The sequence below is a fragment of the Galeopterus variegatus genome, unplaced genomic scaffold (assembly GCF_000696425.1).
Source record: "Galeopterus variegatus unplaced genomic scaffold, G_variegatus-3.0.2 Scaffold307, whole genome shotgun sequence".
In the NCBI taxonomy this organism is placed as follows: Eukaryota; Metazoa; Chordata; class Mammalia; order Dermoptera; family Cynocephalidae; genus Galeopterus; species Galeopterus variegatus.
The window spans coordinates 86,803-110,003 of NW_007726418.1; the positions used below are offsets into that span (position 1 = coordinate 86,803).

General features: G+C 40.1%; 2 protein-coding genes across 2 annotated transcripts in view; both read left to right on the forward strand.

Annotated features, from left to right (window-relative positions):
• Positions 1 to 360: 360 nt before the first annotated feature.
• On the forward strand, positions 361 to 15,168 carry ZNF197 (zinc finger protein 197). The gene is made up of 6 exons (XM_008567270.1): positions 361 to 448; positions 5,282 to 5,760; positions 7,069 to 7,228; positions 7,609 to 7,700; positions 7,984 to 8,110; positions 12,172 to 15,168. The coding sequence occupies exons 2-6, from the start codon at positions 5,371 to 5,373 to the stop codon at positions 14,490 to 14,492; spliced, it is 3,090 nt and encodes a 1,029-aa protein (XP_008565492.1). The 5' UTR covers positions 361 to 448; positions 5,282 to 5,370; the 3' UTR covers positions 14,493 to 15,168.
• A 6,037-nt stretch (positions 15,169 to 21,205) lies between these two features.
• The window catches only part of ZNF35 (zinc finger protein 35), a 9,735-nt gene continuing 7,739 nt past the window's right edge, over positions 21,206 to 23,201 (forward strand). Inside the window, exons 1-2 of the mRNA XM_008567271.1 lie at positions 21,206 to 21,524; positions 22,457 to 22,601. Of these exons, the coding sequence (XP_008565493.1) occupies positions 21,333 to 21,524; positions 22,457 to 22,601 (337 nt within the window). The 5' untranslated portion in view covers positions 21,206 to 21,332. The remainder of the gene's footprint in view (positions 21,525 to 22,456; positions 22,602 to 23,201) is intronic.

Here is a 23,201-nt window from a genome sequence, read left to right on the forward strand (position 1 = left end):
CAGAAAAGTCACCTACTAGGCCATACGGACATAGGAAAGATTACTCTCTACCAACCTTAAGTTCAATGCAAATTAAAACACAAAGGTCCAACTCTCGCCGGAGGCAATAAGCATCCTGAGGTCCTGGGTCCTGGCTTTCATCTTTGCATCCTTCCGGTCTGAAACGCAGCAGCCCCATTCATTCGTTGGAACTAAGACCTAACAACCCAGTAGCTCCGCCCCTCCTGCCTCCTCTAGGAAAAGCAACGAATCATAGAGATGTGGCTTCCTAGAGAGCCGGGGATCGAAGGCGTGGGGGGCCGTGGTGAACAACCGGAAGTCGTGGTATCCGCGGCTCGGCCATTATTCTGAACTTTGGCTGCTGCCGCGTCCCATTCCTGTGTCATCTTTTAGCGGCCTGGCGCCTAGGCGGCGGTACCCAAGGCTGGAGCCGCAGCGGGAGCCCCCGGTGAGCGGGGTGGGCTCGGGGGCGGGTCTGCGTGCGCGGAGGGTAGCCCGGGACGGGAGCCTGAGCTTGTTAGGACCGCACACCCGTCGCCAGTCCCTCCCTAGCACTGACTCCCGGTACGGTATCTCCTCATCTCCGTGTTGGGGTCGACGCCGTAGCCTCGGCTTGGGCACGCAGCCGGCTCGGGGGCGGTATTTAGGGCAGTTCCTGTGAGTTGTATGTGTCTGTGGACTGGTGCTCAAGTCAAATAGAATCTGTTGCGGCTTGGAGCACAGGTGCCTCAGTGGCCAGGTTCCTCAGCTCAGGCCATTCTGCTCTTCCTCAGTTTTCTCTGAGGCTGATGCACTTTTGAAACAGTTCGATATTTTCCTACAGCAGTGGTCCCCAACTTCTGGGAACGGATTTTTTTTTTTTTAAGGGATGGACCAATTGTCATCTTTTAATTTTGTAATATGATAGCATTTAAAAAGCAAACAAACCATCCATACCACCATTACTTAAGAGAATACATTTTTTTTTCCTTTTTGTCTTTTTTCGTGTCCGGCAACGGATCGCAACCCTCAGTGTCGCGCCCGTACCGGGCCGGAACCGGCAACGGGATCGCAACCCTCGGTGTTGCGCCCGCACCTCGCTCAGCCAGTGAGCGGAACCGGTCTGTATGTGGGATCCGAACCCTCGGCGGCCCTAACGCGCTTCCAAGCGGCGCACTGTAGCAGTGCGCCACCAGGCCGGCCCAAGAGAATACATTTTAACACTAAGTACTAAGACTGTAAACAATAAATGCTGTCCTTTGCAAAAAAGTCATTGCCAGCCCGTCAGTGACTGTATAGTTATTTTCTCTTTTTGCAGCTTGCCAGATTAAAGCTAATGTTTGGAAACCATTGTTTTAGAACAGTTGTTGTTTGGGTTTCATAAGTCTTTTAGATGGAATTATTTTGGACTTTTGGAATTGGAATTCCTGAATTCAGAATTTGCTCCCACAGCTTAATAGCTTGATGAATAACTTAGCTCTTCTCAGCCTTTTGTTCTTTTTTTTTTTTTAAGAGATGATCGATAAGGGGATCTTAACCCTTGACTTGGTGTTGTCAGCACCACGCTCTCCTAAGTGAGCTAATCGGCCATCCCTATATAGGCATCCAAACCTATGGCCTTGGTGTTATCAGCACCACACTCTCTCCCAAGTGAGCCACAGGCCAGCCCCTTTCTTTTTAACTTCTGCCTCATAAACCTTTTGTGAGAAGCAGACAAAATGTATGTTTAAGGATTTGTTATTTTTATCTGCAAAGTAAATGCAAATAGAATTCTTTTAATTTATTGTAAAAAAGTTATTTCAAATCCTTTTTAAAAATTCCTTTCCATCATCCCCAGATCAATTTCCAGGTTTTTCTCAATTGTCTTATTTCTACTGCTACTTTATTTAGAACTTAATCATTGTTTAGACTATTGCAGCAAAAATCTACCTGGCCTCCCTGATATTCACTCCTACTTTCCCCATCAATCTTCCCTTATAAATTCCTGACCCCCTGATAACAGCACGGTCGAGGGTTCAGATCCCCTTACCAGCCAGCCACCAAAACAAAAATAAAATCCTGACCCCATTTAAGACTCTCTTCATGCCCAGAGTGGGAAAGGGCCTTCTAATTATGGCACAAAACCCAGAAGCCGTAAAATATTGATTGCATGGCAAAAACCACTGTAAACAAAGTCACATGAACATGTGACAAAAGTCACAAAGACATATAACAAACTGGGGAAAATTTGCCACTCCCATTGTAAGTAAAGGACAAATTTTAGTACGATATAAAGAGTGTGTATAAATTAACAATACCCAATACCCCAATAGAAACATGAGTAAATCTATGAATAGTTAATGGAAAAGAAAATATAAATGACTCTTAATATACTCATTTACTCAAAGTGCAAGTTAGAAATTTGGCAAAAATCCCAAACTTTGACAATTGTATTGGTGAGAAAGTAAGTAAATAGGCAGTCCCATAAAGCTCATGCTGGTGGAAGTATCAATTGTAAATTGGTTCAGTCCCAATGAGGGCTAATCGGCAGTATCAGAATTATAGATGTACATACCTTTGACCCAACAATTCTGCTTTGAAGAACTTTTGCTATGTATGACTACACATGCAAATTGATGTATGCCTAAGGTTATTTATGATATAATATTGTTGATAATAAGAAAAGATTGAAAACTACCTAAATGTCTCTTCAGTGCTGGAGAAGATAAATTATGATACATCCATAGTAATGCCATGCATCCATACAAATGGGGTCAGGGGCTGTGTACTGACAGGAGAGATCTCTAATATACATTGAAAAGGAAGATGCAGCAGATTACTCATGGTGTTCTATCATTTGTGAAAAGAGGGAAATACAAGATAATATACTTGCACATTTGTATGTACATAAATAGCTGGAAAGGTACATAAGAAATTAATGGAGAGAGGGAAACTTTATGCAGTATGCATTTTCTAATTTTAAATTTTGAGCTTTTTTTTTGTGGCTGGCCAGTAAGGGGATCCAAACCATTGACCTCGGTGTTACAAGACTGCACACTAATCTGCTGAGCCAACTGTCCAGACTTAGTTTTAAATTTTGAACTAAGTGAATATATTGCCTATTTAACAATGAAGAACATAAAGTAAAACCTCTCTCTAATGGTTGCTTATCACTTATAGGACATGGTCACCTCCTTATTCTGCCTCTCAAGAGCCTTTAGAATTTGACTTCTGTTTACCTCTCTGCTCTGCTTCTACAATCTTGCCCTCCAAAGTTTACTTTACTTCTCTGGTTTGCGAAGTCCATTTTTATCAGATCTATGTGGACTGCCACTCTCTTGCTTTTGAAAATACAGTTTCTTTCTTCCCAGAATGGCTTTCCTGATATTTCGGTGATCTTTTTATTTTTCCTTTGAAGCCCAATCCAAAGTTACCTTTCATGAATCCTTCTGTGCTTGTATGTTCTCTTATTAGATATACTTACACATTATATTGGAATTATGTTTATATTTCTGTCTCCCTTGCTTGGTTATAAGCAAACTCTTTAAGGGTCTATGTGTTAAATAAAATTAATGAGGGTGCTTTCATATGTTACTGATGGTGATGTAATTGTTAAAACCTTGAAAGTTTAAAAATATTTGTATCGTTTAGCCCAACAATTTTTCTTCTAGGAATTTATTCTGAAGAAATAAGTGAAGATATAACCAAAAATTCATTAGCAAGGTTAATCATTGTGGCCTTATGTATAATAGGGGAAAATTAAAAATAATCTAAATATCTAACAGCAGGGAGCTACTAAGTATGAATGGACTCATACTGCTCTTAAAAATAATAAAGAATGAAGATGTTTCTAGACTTACAATGGGGTTACGTCCAATGAACCCATCGTAAGTTCAAAATATATTAAATTGAAAATTCATTTTATAAATCTAACCTACATGATAGCTTAGCCTAGCCTATCTTAAACATGCTCAGAATACTTATATTAGCCTACAGCAACTTACAAGCAAAATCCTCTTAACAAAGCCTATTTTACAATAAGGTATTGAATTTTCATGTATTTATTGAATACTGTACTGAAAGTGAAAAACAGAATAGTTGTATGGTGTCAAAATTCGAAGTATGGTTTCTACTGAATTCATATTGCTTTTGCACCATTGTGAAGTCAAAAATTATAAGTCGAACTATCGTAAGTTGGGGACCATCTGTATTTAATATTATGTTCACAACATAATATGTGAGAAAAGCAAATTACAGGGCAGTACAGTCACATCCAATCTTGTGATCCAAATTGTTGCTAGTAAAAAGACTGGAAATACATATCCAAAATAACAATAGTGATTTTTTTTCTGGTTTTGTGTATGTTTTCTGGTTTTACAAGATATCTGTTTTGTAATCAAGAAAGTAAATGTTATTTCTAAAAAACAGATGATTTCTAGAGAGCAATAAGCCTAAGTTCTATGTAATAAAACCTTATCCAAATTTATCCAGATATTTTGTTTAACAGATATTTTCAGAGAATTAAAAGTATGTACAATGAAGCTACACAGAACTTAATTCAGCCTTTCTTTGTTAATTGAGGTGGTGTTAGGATTTTATCTTATATGTATCAGGATTAAGACTGCGATTACTTCTTTTTTTTTTTTTCCTTTTTGTCTTTTTTCGTGACTGGCAACGGGATCGCAACCCTCTGTGTCACGCCCGCACCGCGCTCAACCAGTGAGCGGACCGGTCTCTATATGGGATCCGAACCCTCAGCGGGAGCGCCGCCACACTCCCAAGCGCCGCACTCTACCAAGTGCGCCACCGGACCGGCCCAAGACTGTGATTACTTCTTGACTCTGCTTAACATAGGAAAGAGTGCTAGTTACAGGAGGATCATAACTAACATGTACCAGCACTGTTCAAAAACTTGAAGTTTGTTTAGAGATCAAATTCTTACAAAAACCCTATAAAGTAGGAACTATTATCTGTATTTTACAGGTTGAGAAACTAAGACTCAGAAGTGAGGGAACTTGCTCTCAGTCACATAGAAGAGGTCAGGATGCCCATTGCTAGAGCAGTAGATAAAGAGTTTATTGTAATTAGATGGAGGAGATCCTGTGAATAATGACTAAAGAAATTTCATGCGTTTGGTTTTAGCATGGCCTGGGTAACTTTAGTGTCTGTGTCCCCAGGGTCTTATGCAGGGGGTTCTGTCAGGCAAAGCACTCTCCAGGGACTAGAACCTTGCATTCAAGGAGGTTCACTTTATTATTGGGAAATGACAAATCTGGAAAGCTTGGTTATTTCTTTGGGTTAACTTTAACAATGATTTCTTAAGGTCTTGTAGATGATATCCTCCAAGCTCTAAGGAAGAAATCAAGCAAGGATTAAGGGGACCTGCAGAAGAGCCCTCCTTAAACGACAACAATGACAAGAGAAAATTGGGGCCACAGTGCTCTGAGACAAGAAGGTCTTGTGAAAGGAAAGGATGATACTTGGAAATGGGGAACCAGCTTCCAAGGGAGCAGCTCCTCTGTTTGGGAGACCTCCCACCTACACTTTAGACAGCTGCGTTACCATGAGACATCTGGACCCCAGGAGGCACTGAGCCGGCTCCGGGAGCTCTGTCGCCGGTGGCTCAGGCCAGAAGCTCGTACCAAAGCACAGATCCTGGACCTGCTGGTGCTGGAGCAGTTCCTGAACATCCTGCCTGGAGAGATTCGGACCTGGGTGCAGCTCCATCGCCCTGGGAGTGGCGAGGAGGCTGTGGCCCTGGTAGAGGAGCTACAGAAAGACCTTGATGGACCAGCAGTAAAAGTGAGGGGGGGGGGGGGGGGGGGGGGGGGGGGGGGGGGGGGGGGGGGGGGGGGGGGGCCCGGGGGGAGGGGCTAAAGAAAGACCTTGGTGGGCCAGGGGAAAAAGGGGGGGGGGGGGGGGGGCGTTGGGATGAAGGGAAGGAAAGAATTGATGCTGGGCTAGAGGGTGATCCTGTGATTTTTATTTACAATTAATAGCTCTCTAGGAGCCCTAATGCCGATTAAAGCAGGTTCATGAGCTATTCAGACCATAGACCATCTTTGCAGAGAAATGTATTTATGATTGAAGTCTTTGTGCCCAACTCAGAATCAGTACAAAAGCATTGACTCCGCTTTGAACCCCTGGGTGATGCTTGCTAATGCTGAATTTGTTTCAAGAATGTAAAGAACATAATGTTTATAAGTGTCTCCCTAAACAGAAGCATATGTATTTATTGTTTTTGTATGTCTGTTTGAAATGGTGATATAAGTATAAAAGGAGTATAAAAGGCAGTGGTGTAGAAAGAATGAAGCTTTCCAGATGTGGCAAGACCTCCCCTTATGTGCCCCTGCTGGAGCTTCTGCAAGCCAAGAGATTGAAATACTTGCTTCAGATAAGATCTTATTAGATTGGTATCTTAATGTAGTCTCTTGTGTATGTGAGATTTCTTTCCATAAATTTGTAGCCCAGTAGAAAGATTTCTATATAAGAAGTCTGAATCATAGCTCAAACTTGGGAGTGGCATCAAGGATGGGCTTGTTTATTTTAATTATAGAAACGAATTTTAGAGCTGTATATTTCATTACATGAGGACTAATCAATCCTCCTCATTTGAGAGAGAAGAAAACTGAGGCAGAAAAGGCTCAATGGATTGCTTTAGGTCAGACATCTAGCTAGCAGTAAAGCCAGGTGTCTAGGTGCCTTCTCTAGTATTGCTTGTATTGGTGCAGGAAGAATAGGTAAAGGGGTGAATAAGGAGAGATGTGAGTGAACCCAAGTCTGATCTAAAAATAGATCTGAAGCTAAAATCCATGCTCTTAATTACTGCTTGTTACTTCCCATTCCCTCCTTAACTACACCCAGGTCTGGCTTCTGTTCCCACCCAACGTTCTGTACAGTCTCCTCTGAGAGAGGTCACCAGTGCCATGAGTGGGGCTAGAGGGCAGCTCCATTGTTCGCAATGCAAAGCTTTACTACTCCATACTTGAGGTGGGTCTCTCTGATCTCACAGTTCTAGATTGTGGGCAGAAAGAGGTCCATGGTGGTTAGGTGAGTCCATTTTCTGGAGGTACAGGAAGGGCTAGCTTATTTTGTTTTGCTTGTTCCCAGGTTCCAGTCCTTATCCAGGACCAGGACACTCTCCAAGAGGGGATGAACATTCTAGGAGGAGCACTTCTTCCCAAACCCACTAGCAGCCACGTGTCACCTGAAATTTGCCCAAGTCCTCTTACTGACCCAATGGTGTTCAACCTCCAGGATCCTCAGCATGGTACTTACTCAGTGACCCTGGCTTTGGACTCTTCGAGACCCTTTCTGTGGCTCATCCCCGTACTCCCAGGGAGTTGCTTCCTCTCCTAATCTGTATAGGAATCCCTTACCATGCCATTATCTTTCTGATGCTGCTGTTCTCCCTCTTGTCCTTTCCTGGCTTACTCTGACCCTGTATCCATTCCTATTGCTACTGTTTGTGTTATTCTAGCCTTTCACATGGGGGTCACTCAGAAAGTTTGTAGGTCATTTTATAGCCATCATTGCCTAGACCTGGGAGTTCTGGATCTTTCTGAATTGCTAATGTATAGGAGATGTTAGACTTGAGGTGGTAAGTAGTAGCAGCAGTAATCTCACGTGCAGCTTTCTCTCCTTCCTCAGATTCTCCTGCTCCTGAAGCTTCTGCCCTATCCCAGGAAGAGAACCCAAGAAATCAGTTGATGGCACTAATGCTCCTAACAGCCCAGCCTCAGGTAAGGTTTGCATCCTCTTTCCTTCCTTGATGCACTACCTCATTGTGGCTGAAGTACCCTCTCTAACCGTAGTGCTTGGGTTTCCTGTCAGTTCCCATCTCTAAATCAGGTTTCTTGCTAATGGAAGAAACACTTTACATGGGATCTCCTTATATCTCCCTGATATCCATTGCCTGTCTCTGTCTCATGGCCTCACAATGTATCACTTCCCCAGAAGTGAAAGGAACCTTTCAGAAGGGGAGCTCCTGGACATTGGTAACCTCATACACACCCGCTATTTCAGGAGTTGGTGATGTTTGAGGAGGTATCAGTATGCTTCACTTCAGAGGAATGGGCATGTCTGGGCCCAATTCAGAGGGCCTTATACTGGGATGTGATGCTGGAGAATTATGGAAATGTGACCTCCCTAGGTAAGGACCTTATCTTCTCATAATTCCTACCTTTATTTCATCAGCCTTTACTTGTTTTCTGATTATAAAAGTAGTATATACTTATTTTGGAAAACATAGAATAATAGAAAGAAGAAAAAAAATCTTCCTTAACCCCACTATTTGCAGATAATTACTGTCAACACTTTGATATATTTTTGTTTTCTTCTATGTGTTTCAGATTTTTTTTTACATTGTTCAAATATATGTTTGTGTATACAGTTTTTTGCTTGCTTTCCTTGCATTCTCCTCACTCTCATATTACAAACTTTTTGCAGATATTGTCTGTATTGGCTACATAATTTGTACCATAATGCAGGTAGCCATTTCCTTGTTTCGGATAATTGCTGTAATAATCATCTATCTCTGTGCCTAAAGCCTTTCTTTCTCATTCTTACTCTTTTTTAGAAGTATAGTTATTAGGCCTAAGTGTTTGCATTGCTTAAAGCCTCTTGCTTCATACTGCCAAATTGCTTTCCAAGAGATTCCTGTCTTCTCTGCTCTTATCAGGAGCACGTAGAACACTCCTTTTGCTCTGCCCTCATTTGCACTGAGTAATTCCATTCTTTTAAATTGTTGCTAATATAATATTTTAAAATTATAATGTCTGTTTATTCTAAAGTATATTTCTTTGATTGGTAATAATAAAATAAGAATAAAAAAATTTTATTAGCCATATATGCTTCAAACAAACATTAAATACCTATAATGTAGTGCAACTACATTATATATGAAAATGGTGTGATTCTACCCTTAAATAGCTCACCACAGTATGGGAGATGAATATAGAAAGAATAAACAGATACGAGGCAGAGTAAAATAATTGGTCTAGGAGTACATAAGCCTGGTGTGATGAAATATAGAGGATAAAGCCGCCAGTTCCGTTCTCAGAAATTAGGGAAGGCCATAGAAGAGGTAGCATTTGTGCTGGAACTTGAAGAAGACAGGATTTTATTTGGAGAAATAGACATTAAAAACAAAGGAATCAGCTACAAGATCTAATTTTGACTGAAATACAGATTTATAGTATCAGTTTAAATGGCTGCTTAGTATTCCGTTGTTTGGTTATCATACTTTACATTGACAGCTTCATGATTCTGAATGTTCCTATTCAAGAACATTACATACCATTCCATTTTTTCTATACTGCCTTCGTATGTTTCAGGCATGTTTTAAAATCTCCTAGATCTTGCATATTTCTGATAACATTGTTTGGAATTGGAGTCTTTTCCAGCTCCAATTATTCTGAACTTGATTTTCTGACTCCAATTATCTAGATCTTGCATATTTTTCATAAGTTTTATTCTTTGGAATTGGAGTCTTTTCTGGTGTTTTCTAATTGACTGTTTGTTTATATGAAAATACTGATATTTTTGTGTATTAATTTTCTACCCAACAGCCTTATTATTTTATTGTTCATAGTAACTTATACTGTATATTTTTACACTCATGAGAATATATCCTTTAGTATCTCAGCAGTGGTGACAGTGGGTCAGACATTCTATAGATTTTATACTTCGATACATGTTACCAAACTGCTTTCTCCCAATGATGTACCAGTTAAAGTCCCACAAAAAGAGTTCAAAAGGGCTCATTTACCCTGTATATGCTTATGATTTGGTCAAATATTTTAATTAAATCTTTGCTAGGTGGATGGAGAATGCTATCTTTTGTTTGTTTGTTTTTCATATTTTGACTGTTGGTGCTGTGGAAATCTCTTTATATGTTTATTGGTCATTTTACTCCTATTTATATTCTTCCTGTATATATCTGTTATATATTAGAACTGCTAACCTTTTGTCACGTGTTGCATACGTTTTTCCTATTTGTTTACCATTCAGTGTTATTTATTTATTTATTTTATTATTATTTTTTTTTTCCTTTTTGTCTTTTTTTGTGTCTGGCAACGTACCGCAACCCTCAGTGTCGCGCCCGTACCAGACCGGGACCGGCAATGGGATCGCAACCCTCGGTGCTGCGTCCGCCCCTCGCTCAGCCAGTGAGCGGGAACCGGTCTGCATGTGGGATCCGAACCCTTGGCGGGAGCGCCGCCGCGCTCGCAAGCGGCGCACTGTAGCAGTGCGCCACCGGGCCGGCCCTCAGTGTTATTTATGAATTGCTACTTTTTAAGCCTTAAAAAATGTTTTATGTAGTCAAATTTGGCAGTATTTGTCTTTTTTTTGGTTCTATTTTTCATGAGAGACTTCATCATGACAAGGAATATTTTTCTTTATGGTCTTTGTGGTCTTTTTCTCCATACATTAAAAAAAAATCCACCTGTATTTTCTTCAGATACTTTTATTGTTTCACTTTGACATTTAAGCTTTAATTTGTCTTGATATTTGTCAATTTATCTTGATATACAGAATGACATAGGAATCTTGTTCAAGAGATAGGACTAGAATTTGAAGGAAAGTATTCAAGAAATATTGAGAACCTCCCATATCGGGCTTAGCCTGTGCCTTAAAGTACGTAGAAGTTGGAGAGAGAGACATTTACACTGATAATTACAATACAGGTGAGATATGAGGGCCTGACCTAAGAATGTCCATAGTTCATGTTAATATTTATTAGAAGTTTCCCATCCTCACCCTCTCATAAACTTAAAGCTTATAATGAAATAAAATAGCTACATTCCTTTCCTGTGTCTTTTGTCTCTATTAGGTAGACCAAAAGTATTGTTGTATTCAAAGGTAAGATAATGTTAACTATTATTCACATGACTTTACTTACTAGATAATTTGGGGAACTAGCTCAAAAGTTTTCTCACACTTTGGTAGTTTGAAAGTTAACTTTGAAAACATTTTTATAAAAATAATTTTAATTTTGGGGCCAGCCCAGTGGCGCACTGCTACAGTGCACCGCTTGGGAGTGCGGCGGCGCTCCCGCCGAGGGTTCGGATCCCACATACAGACCGGCCGCTCACTGGCTGAGTGAGGTGCAGGTGCAACCCCGAGGGTTGCGATCCCGTTGCCGGTCCCGGTCCAGTACGGGCGCGACACTGAGGGTTGCGATCCGTTGCCGGTCACGAAAAAAGACAAAAAGGAAAAAAAAATTTTTAATTTTTAAATATTTGAGAATGTTATAGTGGAAAGGGACCTTGAAGATTAATTAGTTCAGCATCATTTTACAGATTTTTTATGTTTTTTATTCTGTCTCTATTTTTTACTTTTCATTCTGTATTTCCTCTCTTACCTTTTATGTCTAATTAAGGGAGTTCAAAACAGACATGATATTTTTGTGAAATGAATTTTAAAATTTCTATTTTTCAATTTTAAAACGAATAGGAGGAATTATATATGAATTGTAAGAATTATGTTGATTTTTTTTTTTTTTTTTTTAAAGATGTCCGGTAAGGGCATCGTAACCCTTGACTTGGTGGTGTCAGCACCACGCTCAGGCAGTGAGCGAACCGGCCATCCCTATGTGGGATCCGAACCCGTGACCTTGGTGTTATCAGCACCGCACTCTACCGAGTGAGCCACAGGCCGGCCCAGAATTATGTTGATTTTTAATGGATTTTTTTCTTGTAGATTAATTGCTTTCAACTAATTAAAAAGTGTTCATGCACTTGACTTTTCAAATTAAAAATTGCTTTTCAGAGTCGTTAGGTATATTTCCCCTCATTTAAAGTTCCTATCTTCCTAACACGAAGAATATAAAATGAGAATTCTTTCTAAGCCAAACGGTTCTTCCTCTTCTATCCAGCTTCCTTAGCCTCAAATCTGAAATACCTACATAAGATCCCATGTTCTCTTTCTGGTTCTTCCTTGTGTCTGTTTTCTCAGCATCATTTGTATCTTTCCATCTGCTTCCTAAAGACAAAGAACTTAGGAATATCTCAGAGCAAGTTGAATGTCAATCAATTTACAGTATCCTGATAGTGTAGCATTCTGTTTTGTACCTTCATTCAATGAAAAGTTTCTCCTTTTTGTTTGCATATAAAAGTGTAACCTTTTAGCATGTTTTAAAGTTATTTGAAGATCCTGTTCTCACAAACATTGGGACCCAGTAACATTTGCATTTTTAATTCCTTTTCCCAGAGTGGGATGCCATGACTGAAAATGAGGAGGTGACATCAAAGCCAAGTATTTCTCAAAGAGCAGACTCTCAGAAAGGAACTTCAAAAAGACTTCAAGGATGTGTTCCCCAGGTCCTTGAATTTGAGGAAGAGTGTGAATGGCAAGTTTTGGCAAGTCAGTGGGGAAATGAAACAGGGGAAAGGGTAGATACAGTGAAGAATGGTTCCCTTTGTGAACGAGACAAGAAGAAAAGGACTACACTGGAAAAACGTGGCCAGAAGTGGAAGGAATTTGGAGACAGTTTGACTTTAGGTTCAGCTGTTTCTGAAAGTTTACTAGGTACTGAAGGAAAGAAGTTTTATAAATGTGATATATGTTGTAAACATTTCAATAAAATCTCCCATCTTATAAACCATCGGAGAATCCACACTGGCGAGAAACCTCATAAATGTAAGGAATGTGGAAAAGGCTTTATTCAGCGCTCAAGCCTTCTAATGCATTTACGTAACCATTCAGGGGAGAAACCTTATAAATGTAATGAATGTGGGAAAGCATTCTCTCAAAGTGCTTATCTTCTAAACCATCAGAGGATCCACACTGGGGAGAAACCTTACAAATGTAAGGAGTGTGGAAAGGGCTTCTATAGGCACTCAGGCCTTATTATACATCTAAGGCGCCATTCAGGGGAAAGACCTTATAAATGTAATGAGTGTGGGAAAGTTTTCTCTCAGAATGCTTATCTCATTGACCATCAGAGGCTTCATAAAGGGGAAGAACCTTATAAATGTAACAAGTGTCAGAAAGCTTTCATTCTGAAGAAGAGCCTCATTTTGCACCAGAGAATCCATTCTGGGGAAAAACCCTATAAATGTGATGAGTGTGGAAAAACCTTTGCTCAGACCACTTACCTTGTTGACCATCAGCGACTCCACAGTGCAGAGAACCCTTACAAATGTAAAGAATGTGGAAAAGTTTTCATTCGAAGTAAAAGCCTCCTCTTACACCAGAGAGTCCACACAGAAAAAAAAACCTTTGGTTGTAAAAAGTGTGGGAAGGTTTTCAGTTCTAAGTCAAACCTCATTGACCATAAGAGGATGCATAGCAGAGAGAAACCTTATAAATGTACTGAATGTGGGAAAGCCTTCACTCAGAGTGCTTACCTATTTGACCATCAGAGACTCCACAATGGGGAGAAGCCCTATGAATGTAATGAATGTGGGAAAGTTTTTATTTTGAAGAAGAGCCTCATTTTACATCAGAGATTCCATACTGGAGAGAATCTGTATGAATGCAAAGATTGTGGCAAGGTCTTTGGTTCCAACAGAAACCTCATTGACCATGAGAGACTTCACAATGGGGAGAAGCCATATGAATGTCTAGAGTGTGGGAAAACCTTTATTATGAGCAAAAGTTTCATGGTCCATCAGAAACTCCATACGCAGGAGAAAGCCTACAAGTGTGAGGATTGCGGGAAGGCTTTCAGTTATAATTCAAGCTTGCTTGTACATCGGAGAATCCACACTGGAGAAAAGCCCTTTGAATGTAGTGAGTGTGGAAGAGCTTTCAGTTCGAACAGAAACCTCATTGAACATAAGAGAATCCACAGTGGTGAAAAACCCTATGAGTGTAATGAGTGTGGCAAATGCTTCATTCTGAAGAAAAGCCTAATTGGACATCAGAGGATTCACACAAGAGAAAAATCATATAAATGTAATGACTGTGGGAAAGTCTTCAGTTACCGCTCAAACCTTGTAGCCCACCAGAGAATCCATACTGGTGAGAAGCCATATGCATGTAATGAGTGTGGGAAAGGCTTTACTTACAACAGAAACCTTATTGAACATCAAAGAATTCACAGTGGGGAAAAAACCTATGAATGTCATATATGTAGAAAAGTCCTTACGTCAAGTAGAAATCTTATGGTACATCAAAGAATCCACACTGGAGAGAAACCTTATAAATGCAATGAATGTGGAAAAGACTTTAGTCAGAATAAAAACCTTGTTGTACATCAGAGAATGCACACTGGGGAAAAACCTTATGAATGTGAGAAATGTAGGAAATCCTTTACTTCTAAGAGGAATTTGGTTGGTCACCAGAGAATCCACACAGGGGAGAAACCCTATGGGTGTAATGATTGTAATAAGGTTTTTAGGCAAAGAAAAAACCTTACTGTACATCAGAAAATTCATACAGATGAAAACCCTTGTGAATGTGATGAGTCTGAAAAAGAATTCTCTCAGACTTCAAACCTTCATCTTCAACAAAAAATCCATACCTTGGAAGAATTCTCTTGGCTACAAAATACCAGTGAGTCCAAGATACAGATTAATAAAACCTAGTGTCATGAGTAAAATGGAATAGAATCTCTACCTACTCAAGTAACTGTAATGATACATAGTTCTTATGAGGAAAAACATTCATGGTGTATGCTTTTATAGACAAGTGAGTTGCATGTGAAAGAAAATTAATCTAGACTTTCAAATTCCAAAATATAATTCAAACTCTAGTTAAAGGGTACTCTGTTACGGACCATTTGTTATGACCCTGGAAAGAGACCTTGGAGTGATTGAGTACTCTGAAGAAACTGGATTTATGTCTTATAATGATGTAGTTGTAAATGAGAGCAAAACTATCTTTGTATTTAAAAGGTGGACATTGTTTCTGAAAATATGTATAGTGTACATTTTAAAGATAGCATGATTGCTATAGCAAGTCTATACAGACAATATGATCCTGACATGTCAGATGTGGAGTTGGGTGAACAAGAGGCTGCTATTTGTGGAGAACCTAAGCAGAACAATGAATTTGTAATCAGAAGACCTAGGCTTGGGTCCTGGCTCTTTTTCTTACCAACTATGTAATGTTATCAAGTCAGCCTCTAAGCCTCAGTTTCTCAGTTAAATGTTGACATAATTCCTACCTCACAGGGTTGTAGTGAGGGTTAACTGAAAAGGATCTTTGTGGAAGTACTTTGTGAAGTCATGCATTTGTCAATAAAGTTGGATAAAAGAGGTATGGTCAAAGTCTAGAACATAGCATAATGTAAGTTTCTTCATCAAATCAATGTTAAGAGGAGGGGTACTCCATGAACCTCAAAGATACTCATTTTTGTAAGAAGGATGTATGATGGATAGCTACTTTGAAATTTAGTGCTCCAAGAAGACTTTAAAAATACAGTTTTAAAGTAAGGGAATTAATAGATAATATGCCTAGTTTGCTTATGGAAAAAATATTGGGCTATTATGGAAAAAATATTATAGGCAGCCATTAACATTGATGCCAAGAAATTTTCCAACCTTTGAATTTGAAACTTATCAAGTATAGAGTATCAAAATGGAAAGATAGTCCTACGTTGCTCAAGGGGAAAAACCCTTAACTCCAACAGCTGAGCTGATGATTCCTGCCATGGTTATTCTCAATTCTAACTAACATTTCATCATTGCTGTCATGTGATGGCTTGTTTCTCTTGAAACAACATTTTGTCCCAGCAATTAGTTTACTACATAAGTTTTTCACACAGAGCCAAGCCCTTCAAGTTCTGTTAAGCCAATGCAGAATCCACCTCTGGGCAGTCAGTGCCCATTATCTCCTGTGAACCAGTCATGCATTCATCCTGTGCCCCTTAGTACATTTGTACGTTTAATTCAGACTGTATTCTTGAGTTGATAATTTTATGTTGTAATTCTCAAGACGTGGTTCTGCAGCTTAACTATACGTGAATTTCAGGATTTTGTTTTCTAATATGAGTAATATCAAAGTGGTATGTCGATTGTAATAAATGTTATTAGTTCAAACCCAAAGGTCCTTGAGGGGGCTGGTTTCTTATTAAAATAAAAGATATCCAAGAGTGAAAACTGGATGGGACCCAAGGTTTAATAGCTGGATATGTCAGGTTCTGCCACTTGCCTTGGATGAATCATTCACTTCTTGGAACCTTGATTTCCTCATCTGTTAAACAGGAGGAAGAATATCTACCTCACAAAAGTTGTTACAAGGTAAAGTAATGAATATGAAAGGGCTTTAATATCCATGCTGTAGAAGAAACACCAGATTACATAATAATTACAAAGGAACATATGAGTGACCTTCAGAAAGTTCATGGAAAGCTTTGTATTACCTTTTAATTTTTCCATGAACATGCAAGTAGCTTGTATGTACTTTAACAAATGTAGAAAGCTGGCATTTACCTCTTAACCAAGTAACAAAGTGTGACATTGCTCAGACTGAGTTCATGTAATGTGCCTCCTCATGTGATATAATACAAAAAATGTTTAATCTGAATTCAGTCAGGCTTCTTAGACCTAATTGCCAGTTTACGGGAAATACAGGAAGCAGAAGAACAAGAAAGGAAACCGTGAGAAAAAACATCCAGAATGTGGGATGTTGTGTAAGTAAACTGCTTTGTATTCTTCAAGGTCATGATGAAAAAGACAAGGGAGTGATAATTGTTGAAGCTGATGAGTGTACTGAGAATTCATTATACTGTTTGCTGCTTTTGTGTATATATGAAATTTTCCATAATGAAAGGTATAAAAAGTGGATGAGGGTGGTTTTTGAAAGATACTAAAGAGCCGTAAGATACTAAGAGTCAGAAATAGACTCACACATGGCCGGCCCGGTGGCGCACTGCTACAGTGTGCCGCTTGAGAGCGCGGCGGCGCTCCCGCCAAGGGTTCGGATCCCACATACAGACCGGTTCCCGCTCACTGGCTGAGCGAGGGGCGGGCGCAGCACCGAGGGTTGCGATCCCGTTGCCGGTCCCGGTCCGGTACGGGCACGACACTGAGGGTTGCGGTCCGTTGCTGGACATGAAAAAAGACAAAAAAAAAAAAAAAGAAATAGACTCACACAAATGTCCAGTTGATTTTTGACAGGTGCAAATGCAATTCAACGGGGGAGGGACAGCCTTTCCAAGAAATGCTGCTGGAGCAATTGGGTATCCATGGGGTGGCCAGGGGAAACTCATCAGGACCTAGAACTAAATGAAGAACTCTTGGCTGGTATCAAAATTTTTTTCCGTAAAAGGAAAAATAAAAGATAAGTTGGACCTCATCAAAATTAAAATAATTTGCTCTGCAAAAGACCCATTTAAGAGAATGAAAAGATGTTACAGACTGGGGGGAAATATTTGCAAATCATATCCAACAAAGGATTTGTATATGGACTACATAAAGAACACTCAAAACAACAGTAAAAAATAGAAAATGGGCAAAAGACATGAACAGACATTTACCAAAGTATAGATGGCAAATAAGTGAAAAGATGTTTAACATCATTAACCATTAGGGAAGTGCGAGTTGAAATCATGAGATACCACAATGTGCCTATCAGAAAAGGTAAAATAAAAAAATAATGATAACACCAATTCTGGCAAGGATGCAGAGGTACAGCCACTGAAGAAAATAGTTTGGCAGTTTCTTGTAAAACCAAACATGCGCTTACCATATGCCTCAGTGATTGCACTCCTGAACATTTATCCCAGAGAAATGAAAACTTTATTTTCACACAACCTGTACATGAATGTTCATAGCAGCTTTATTTGTAATAGTCAAAACCTATAGGCAACCCAAATATCCTTCATCAGTGGTTAAAACAAACTGATAATATCTGTAAAACGGAATGACCTATTGATAGCTGCAACAACCGGGATGAATTTCAAGAGGCTTAGTGCTGAGTGAAAATACCGGTCTCTAAAGATCACATACTGATACGTGATTTCATTCATGTAACATTCTCCAAATGACAAAACAATAGGGATGAAAAACAGAATAGTAGTTGCCATAAATTAGGGATGGTGGGAGAAAGAAGGAGGAGAGGATTGGGTGTCACCAGGGAGGCCTTTGTAGTGAGGGAACAGTTGTTTTTCTTGATTGTGGTGGTGGTCACTCAAATCTACACTTGTGATAAAAATGATAAAGAAGTATACACACTGTACCAATGTTGATTTCCTGATTTTGATATTATAATTTTGTGAGATGTAAACATTGGGGGAAATTGGGTTAAGGGTACTATCTTTGCAAGTTCCTGTGAGTCTATCATTTTGAAATAAAAAGTGGAGGGAAAAAAATAAACAGCCATTACTAAATAAAGTGTGTGAACTGTATTTGGGGAAAAAAATTAGGAAATATGTTTTAGGACAGTTGGGGAAATTTGAATATGACTGGGTATTAGATGGTATTAGGAAGTTGTTAATTTCTTAACTGTGATGATGATGACGGTGGTAGTTTGGAGACTTTTTATTCTTAAGGGATGCATGTTGAAGTATTTGGAATAAAGAGTTTTGATGTTTACAACTTTCAAAGTACGTATACAAAGATAAGGCAAACATAGCAAAATGCTAATTGTTCTGTCCAGCTGGAGGATACGGGAATTCGTTGTACCATTCATTCAACTTTTCTGTACTGTTTGATAATGTCCCCCTAAACGTTTTATTTTGAAAATAATCAAGGCTTGCCACAGATTGATGCTTTGTAGCATCAGGCTCCCGGGTGCACGCCTTCTTTGAGTGCCCCTGCCCAGCCTGGGTATGCCCCCCTCCCTGAGACTCAGGACCTCGGTCCACCCACACCCTTCGAAGCACTTCTGCCTTTATCCCTGGTCCGGGGCTACATTGGACACCCATCGAGATGAAAGCACCTCCGACATTCCTAGAGAGGCCGGCCTGGCGACTTGGAGAGCCGGAAGCCCATCCCAAGGCACTTCCTGTCCGGTCATTGTTCTCTAGCCGGCAGGATCCGAGATCTTGGTCCGTCAGCGTTTTGCTCCAGAGCCACTGGGCTCGGGCCGGGCCTCTCCGCTACGCTTGGTGAGCGGGGTTGGCGGGAGTGGGCACGAACGTCGGGGGGGAGAAGGGGACATCGTAGGGGCGGCGGCCTGAGGCGTGGCCCACTGCGTCCTTCTCTCAGCGACCCCATCCCTGTTTGTCCCGGGGTAGCTTCGTGCCCCATCACCTGGCACGGGAGAGAATGGACGCCGACTGCCAGGGGCCAGGCAGATCCCGGGAACAGGGCCGTGAGGGACCTGTAGCTGGAGGGGATGGATTGCCACGTTTGGATATAGGGAAAGGACATGGAGAGGGAAGCCTTTGATAAATGTCTCTGTTTAGTCTGGGGCTGGAGGTCCATTTGAATTTGATCAGAAGTGATGACAGTACTCACAGTAGATAATCTGGCTTATACAAAAGGAGGAACTAGTTTTAAGGTTTTTTTTTTTTTTAACCAGGTAGAATTAAGCTAGTCTTGGAGTGAATAATCCTCCAGAATTAAGATTTGTCATTGGAATGAACGTTTTGCATTACCCAAGAAATACAACGTATACAGTAAGTTGCCAGTAGGTTAACATAGGGGAAAAAATATGATCACTTCAATAGCTGCTAAAGGAGATTTAAAAGTTAACACCTTTTTCTTTCTTTCTTTCTTTTTTTAAAGATGACCAATAAGGGGATCTTAACCCTTGACTTGGTGTTGTCAGCAACACGCTCTCCCAAGTGAGCCACGGGCCGGCCCTGAAAAGTTAGCACCTTTTTCTAATAAAACATTCAAAGGGGAACAGAAAGGAAATTTTCAGGCTCCATAAACAACTAAAATAGTAAGATTATTTTATTCACAAACGAGCAATCAAAAAACCCTGCTGGCTTAGCTATGATAGAAGGGTACTGTTAATTAGTGTTGGTGTGACTTGGTGTGGTGCTTTTGGAAAGCAATTTGATAATACATATCAACCATAAAATTCTTGAACCAGCAATCCCTCTTTATTCTAAAGGAATAATTCAGCAGAAGAAAAAACTATTTGCACAGAAAAAATTTTAAACAATAAGAAAATAAACTAGAATCAGTAAAAACTCCTTTTACTAAAGGAATGGCTCAAAATGGGGTATGGTTAAGTAAATTATAGCATAGCCATAATTTAGATACCATGTTAGAATGAAATAGCTCTATATGTACTGTATTGAAAGATGACTAAGACTATTGTGAAATATGGAAATTGAGTTCAAAAAACAATGCATATTGCTGAACAAGTGTACATGTGTGATCCAAAGTATGTTTTTGCAAAATAAGTAGTATGTGTGAAGGTGTATGTATATGTATGTAAATGCAGAGAAAAGGGACTAGGAGTCCCACCTACACTGATAACTAATTACTCTGTGTGTGTGTGTGTGCATTTGTGTGTAGGACATGTATTTAATTCTGTATGTTTCTGTTTTACTTGATCCTTTCCCAGTGAGAGTGAAAATTTAACAACAACATAGGTTATTATGTAGCAATTAAAAATAAGCAGGAAGAATGGCAATGTGAAAATCTTTTTTTTAATGTCAAAAGTAGTATTTAGTTTCACAGGACATTTGGAAGATATGGAAAATGTAAAAAATAAAAAATCAAACAGATCCTCAAAACTATCTGTAATTACACCACCCAGATATGAGGGTAGTTCAAAAAGTTTGTGGAAAAATGGAATTCAAAGATAATATGGATCCATTCATGAATTTTTTGAAGTACCCTTGTATAAACACCCACTCCTAACATGTTAATATATAGATTCCCAGTCTTATTCTTGTGATTCTTTTGTTCACACTATTTTGTATCCTTGGCAATAAACAAATTCTTGTGTTTTAATATCCCTTTTTAAAAAACACTGTGATGATAATTGCGAAAATATGTAACCCCATAGTCCAAAACAAAAGTTCATAAAAATTGTTAGTATGGTTGGAGGTTTCCCCTTAAAAGAAATATCTTAAATTCTATAACGTATAGTGGTTATCTCTTTGGAGATAGACTAGGGGTGATTTTTCTTAATCATTTTCTGTATTTTCCAAGATTTCACAATAAAAATATGTTAACTTTTATTCAGAAAAAAAATCACTAAATGTTATATAAAGCTGTTTGCAATGTGATTATTATGAGAACAAATTACATATTTGCAGTCCAACCCCTTCCATTCTTTGAGGGAGCAGTACTGCATTCTGCTGGCTAGGCACTGGTGAACTGGGCCAGTGGGCTAAGTGGCATCCAGGCAAATCTCTGCTCAGTGCTAACAATATTTTCTGGTTTCTCAGTAGACGATACTCATCTTGGCTCTGGAAAGAAACTCAAGAAGAAGATTTTGAAATTTAAAGATTAGATGGGGCTTGACCTCTGCTGGGCAGCCCCCAGCTACAGTAATTCCCCTGCTGAGCAGAGAAGATGACTGCTGAATTGAGAGAGGCGATGGCCCTAGCTCCTTGGGGCTCAGTGAAGGTGAAAAAGGAGGAGGAAGAGGAGGAAAATTTCCTAGGTCAGGCACCCAGCCAACAAGTGTACTCTGAGAACATCAAAGTCTGGGCACCGGGAGAGGGTCCTCAGACAGGCCTTGATGTATCAGAAGAGGAGGAAAAGGTAAATGGTGGGTGACCTTAGAGGAATGAGGGAGAAGAGACCTGAAGGCCTGAAATAGTTTCAGAGGGGACTCTGCCCCTCTGCTTCTACACCTGGAGTCTTGTTTCCTGGCTAGGACTCTGGCCTATAGTCTTTTAGATAAGATAGAAATGTTCCCTTTTGATGGCTGGGACATTTGCTACACAGAACCTGCAGAACTTTTTATAAACTCTTCATGTCCATGACGTATTCTATTCCAATTAAATCAGAATCGGGGGTGGGATCTGGGTATCTGTAGTTTTAAAAACTCTTCAGGTGATTCCAGTCAGAGTTTGACAACTCTTAACCAGTGCTTCTCAAACTTTAATGTGTAGAGGAATCACCTGTGTGTCTTGTTAAAATGCTGATTCCGGTTAGTAGGTCTGGGGTATGATTTGAGATTCTGCATTTCTCACAAGCTCTTAGGTGATACAGATACTACTGATCTGCAGACCAAACTTTAAGTAGTGAGGCTATGCATCAGGCTGTGTCCTTAATGTTTTCAAACACACCCCTTACCATTACTAGCCATCTGAGGGCAGAGGGTCCCCAGAGTCTTTCTGTAATAAGATGATCAGAACCTTGCTTCTTTGATCTTTAGACCCCAGAAAAGTCTACTCTGAAAATCTCCATGCATGTGCTCTCTTCTGTTGCCATGTACTCACTGGCAAGTTAGGTTTGGATGCTGGAGTGAGCAATGAGGTGAAATCAAAGTGATAGGGAAGAAGGTAAGGTGGCAGTCTTGCTTCTCTGCCCAATTCACCTTGGGGGTTGGGGGAGACTCTGGCTTCCTTTTCCACTTTTTAAAAAATGCTTTGTGGCCTCCAGTAATAGATAGCTATGTTCAGAGCTATAATTACCCCACCCCAACCATCAATTCCCTCATAAACCTACCTGTGTCTGCTTATCTCTAGGGTCAGAACATGTTCTGGGACATGGCAGTAGTCCTGAAAGCAACTCAGGAGGCACCTGCTGCTTCATTCCTTGGCAGCTACTCATTACCAGGGACTCTGGCCAAGAGTGAGATACTGGAGACTCATGGGAATTTGAGCTCTCTAGGTAAGGTTCTACTCCCTGATTTAGAATCTGACCACTGGGCTTTCTCAAAATCTTTTCAGAGAGTGTGGGTGGCATCTGGTCTCCTAACTTGAGCAACAGAGAGTATTGAGAAAGACCATTAAGGTCTTGAAAGTGTCAGGGAGAGCTGAATAGAGGAATGCTGAGAGGTGTCTGTGCAGTTGTCACAGGAAATGGTTTACTTTGCACACAGTTTCAAGACACTAGACAAACACAGGTGAACTCCAAATTCACCTTTTAATCACGTTCAGCGAGTTTCATATCTATGCACATATGTAAACACATGTCCTCTTCATGTGCTTTGTGGGTATCATAGGTTGATGAGACTGCAAGAAAAGCTAGCTAAGGTAGGAAGGGTCAACTTTTGTGGCGATTTTGAGTAAATGCCCTAGAGATGTTCTGTCTTCATAGACCTTTGTGCAGATTCTAGGAAATTTTTTTTTTTTTAAAGATGACCAGTAAGGGGATCTTAACCCTTGACTTGGTGTTGTCAGCACCACGCTCAGCCAGTGAGCTAACCGGTCTGTACGTGGGATCCGAACCCTCGGGCGGGAGTGCCGCCGCGCTTCCCAAGCGGCGCAC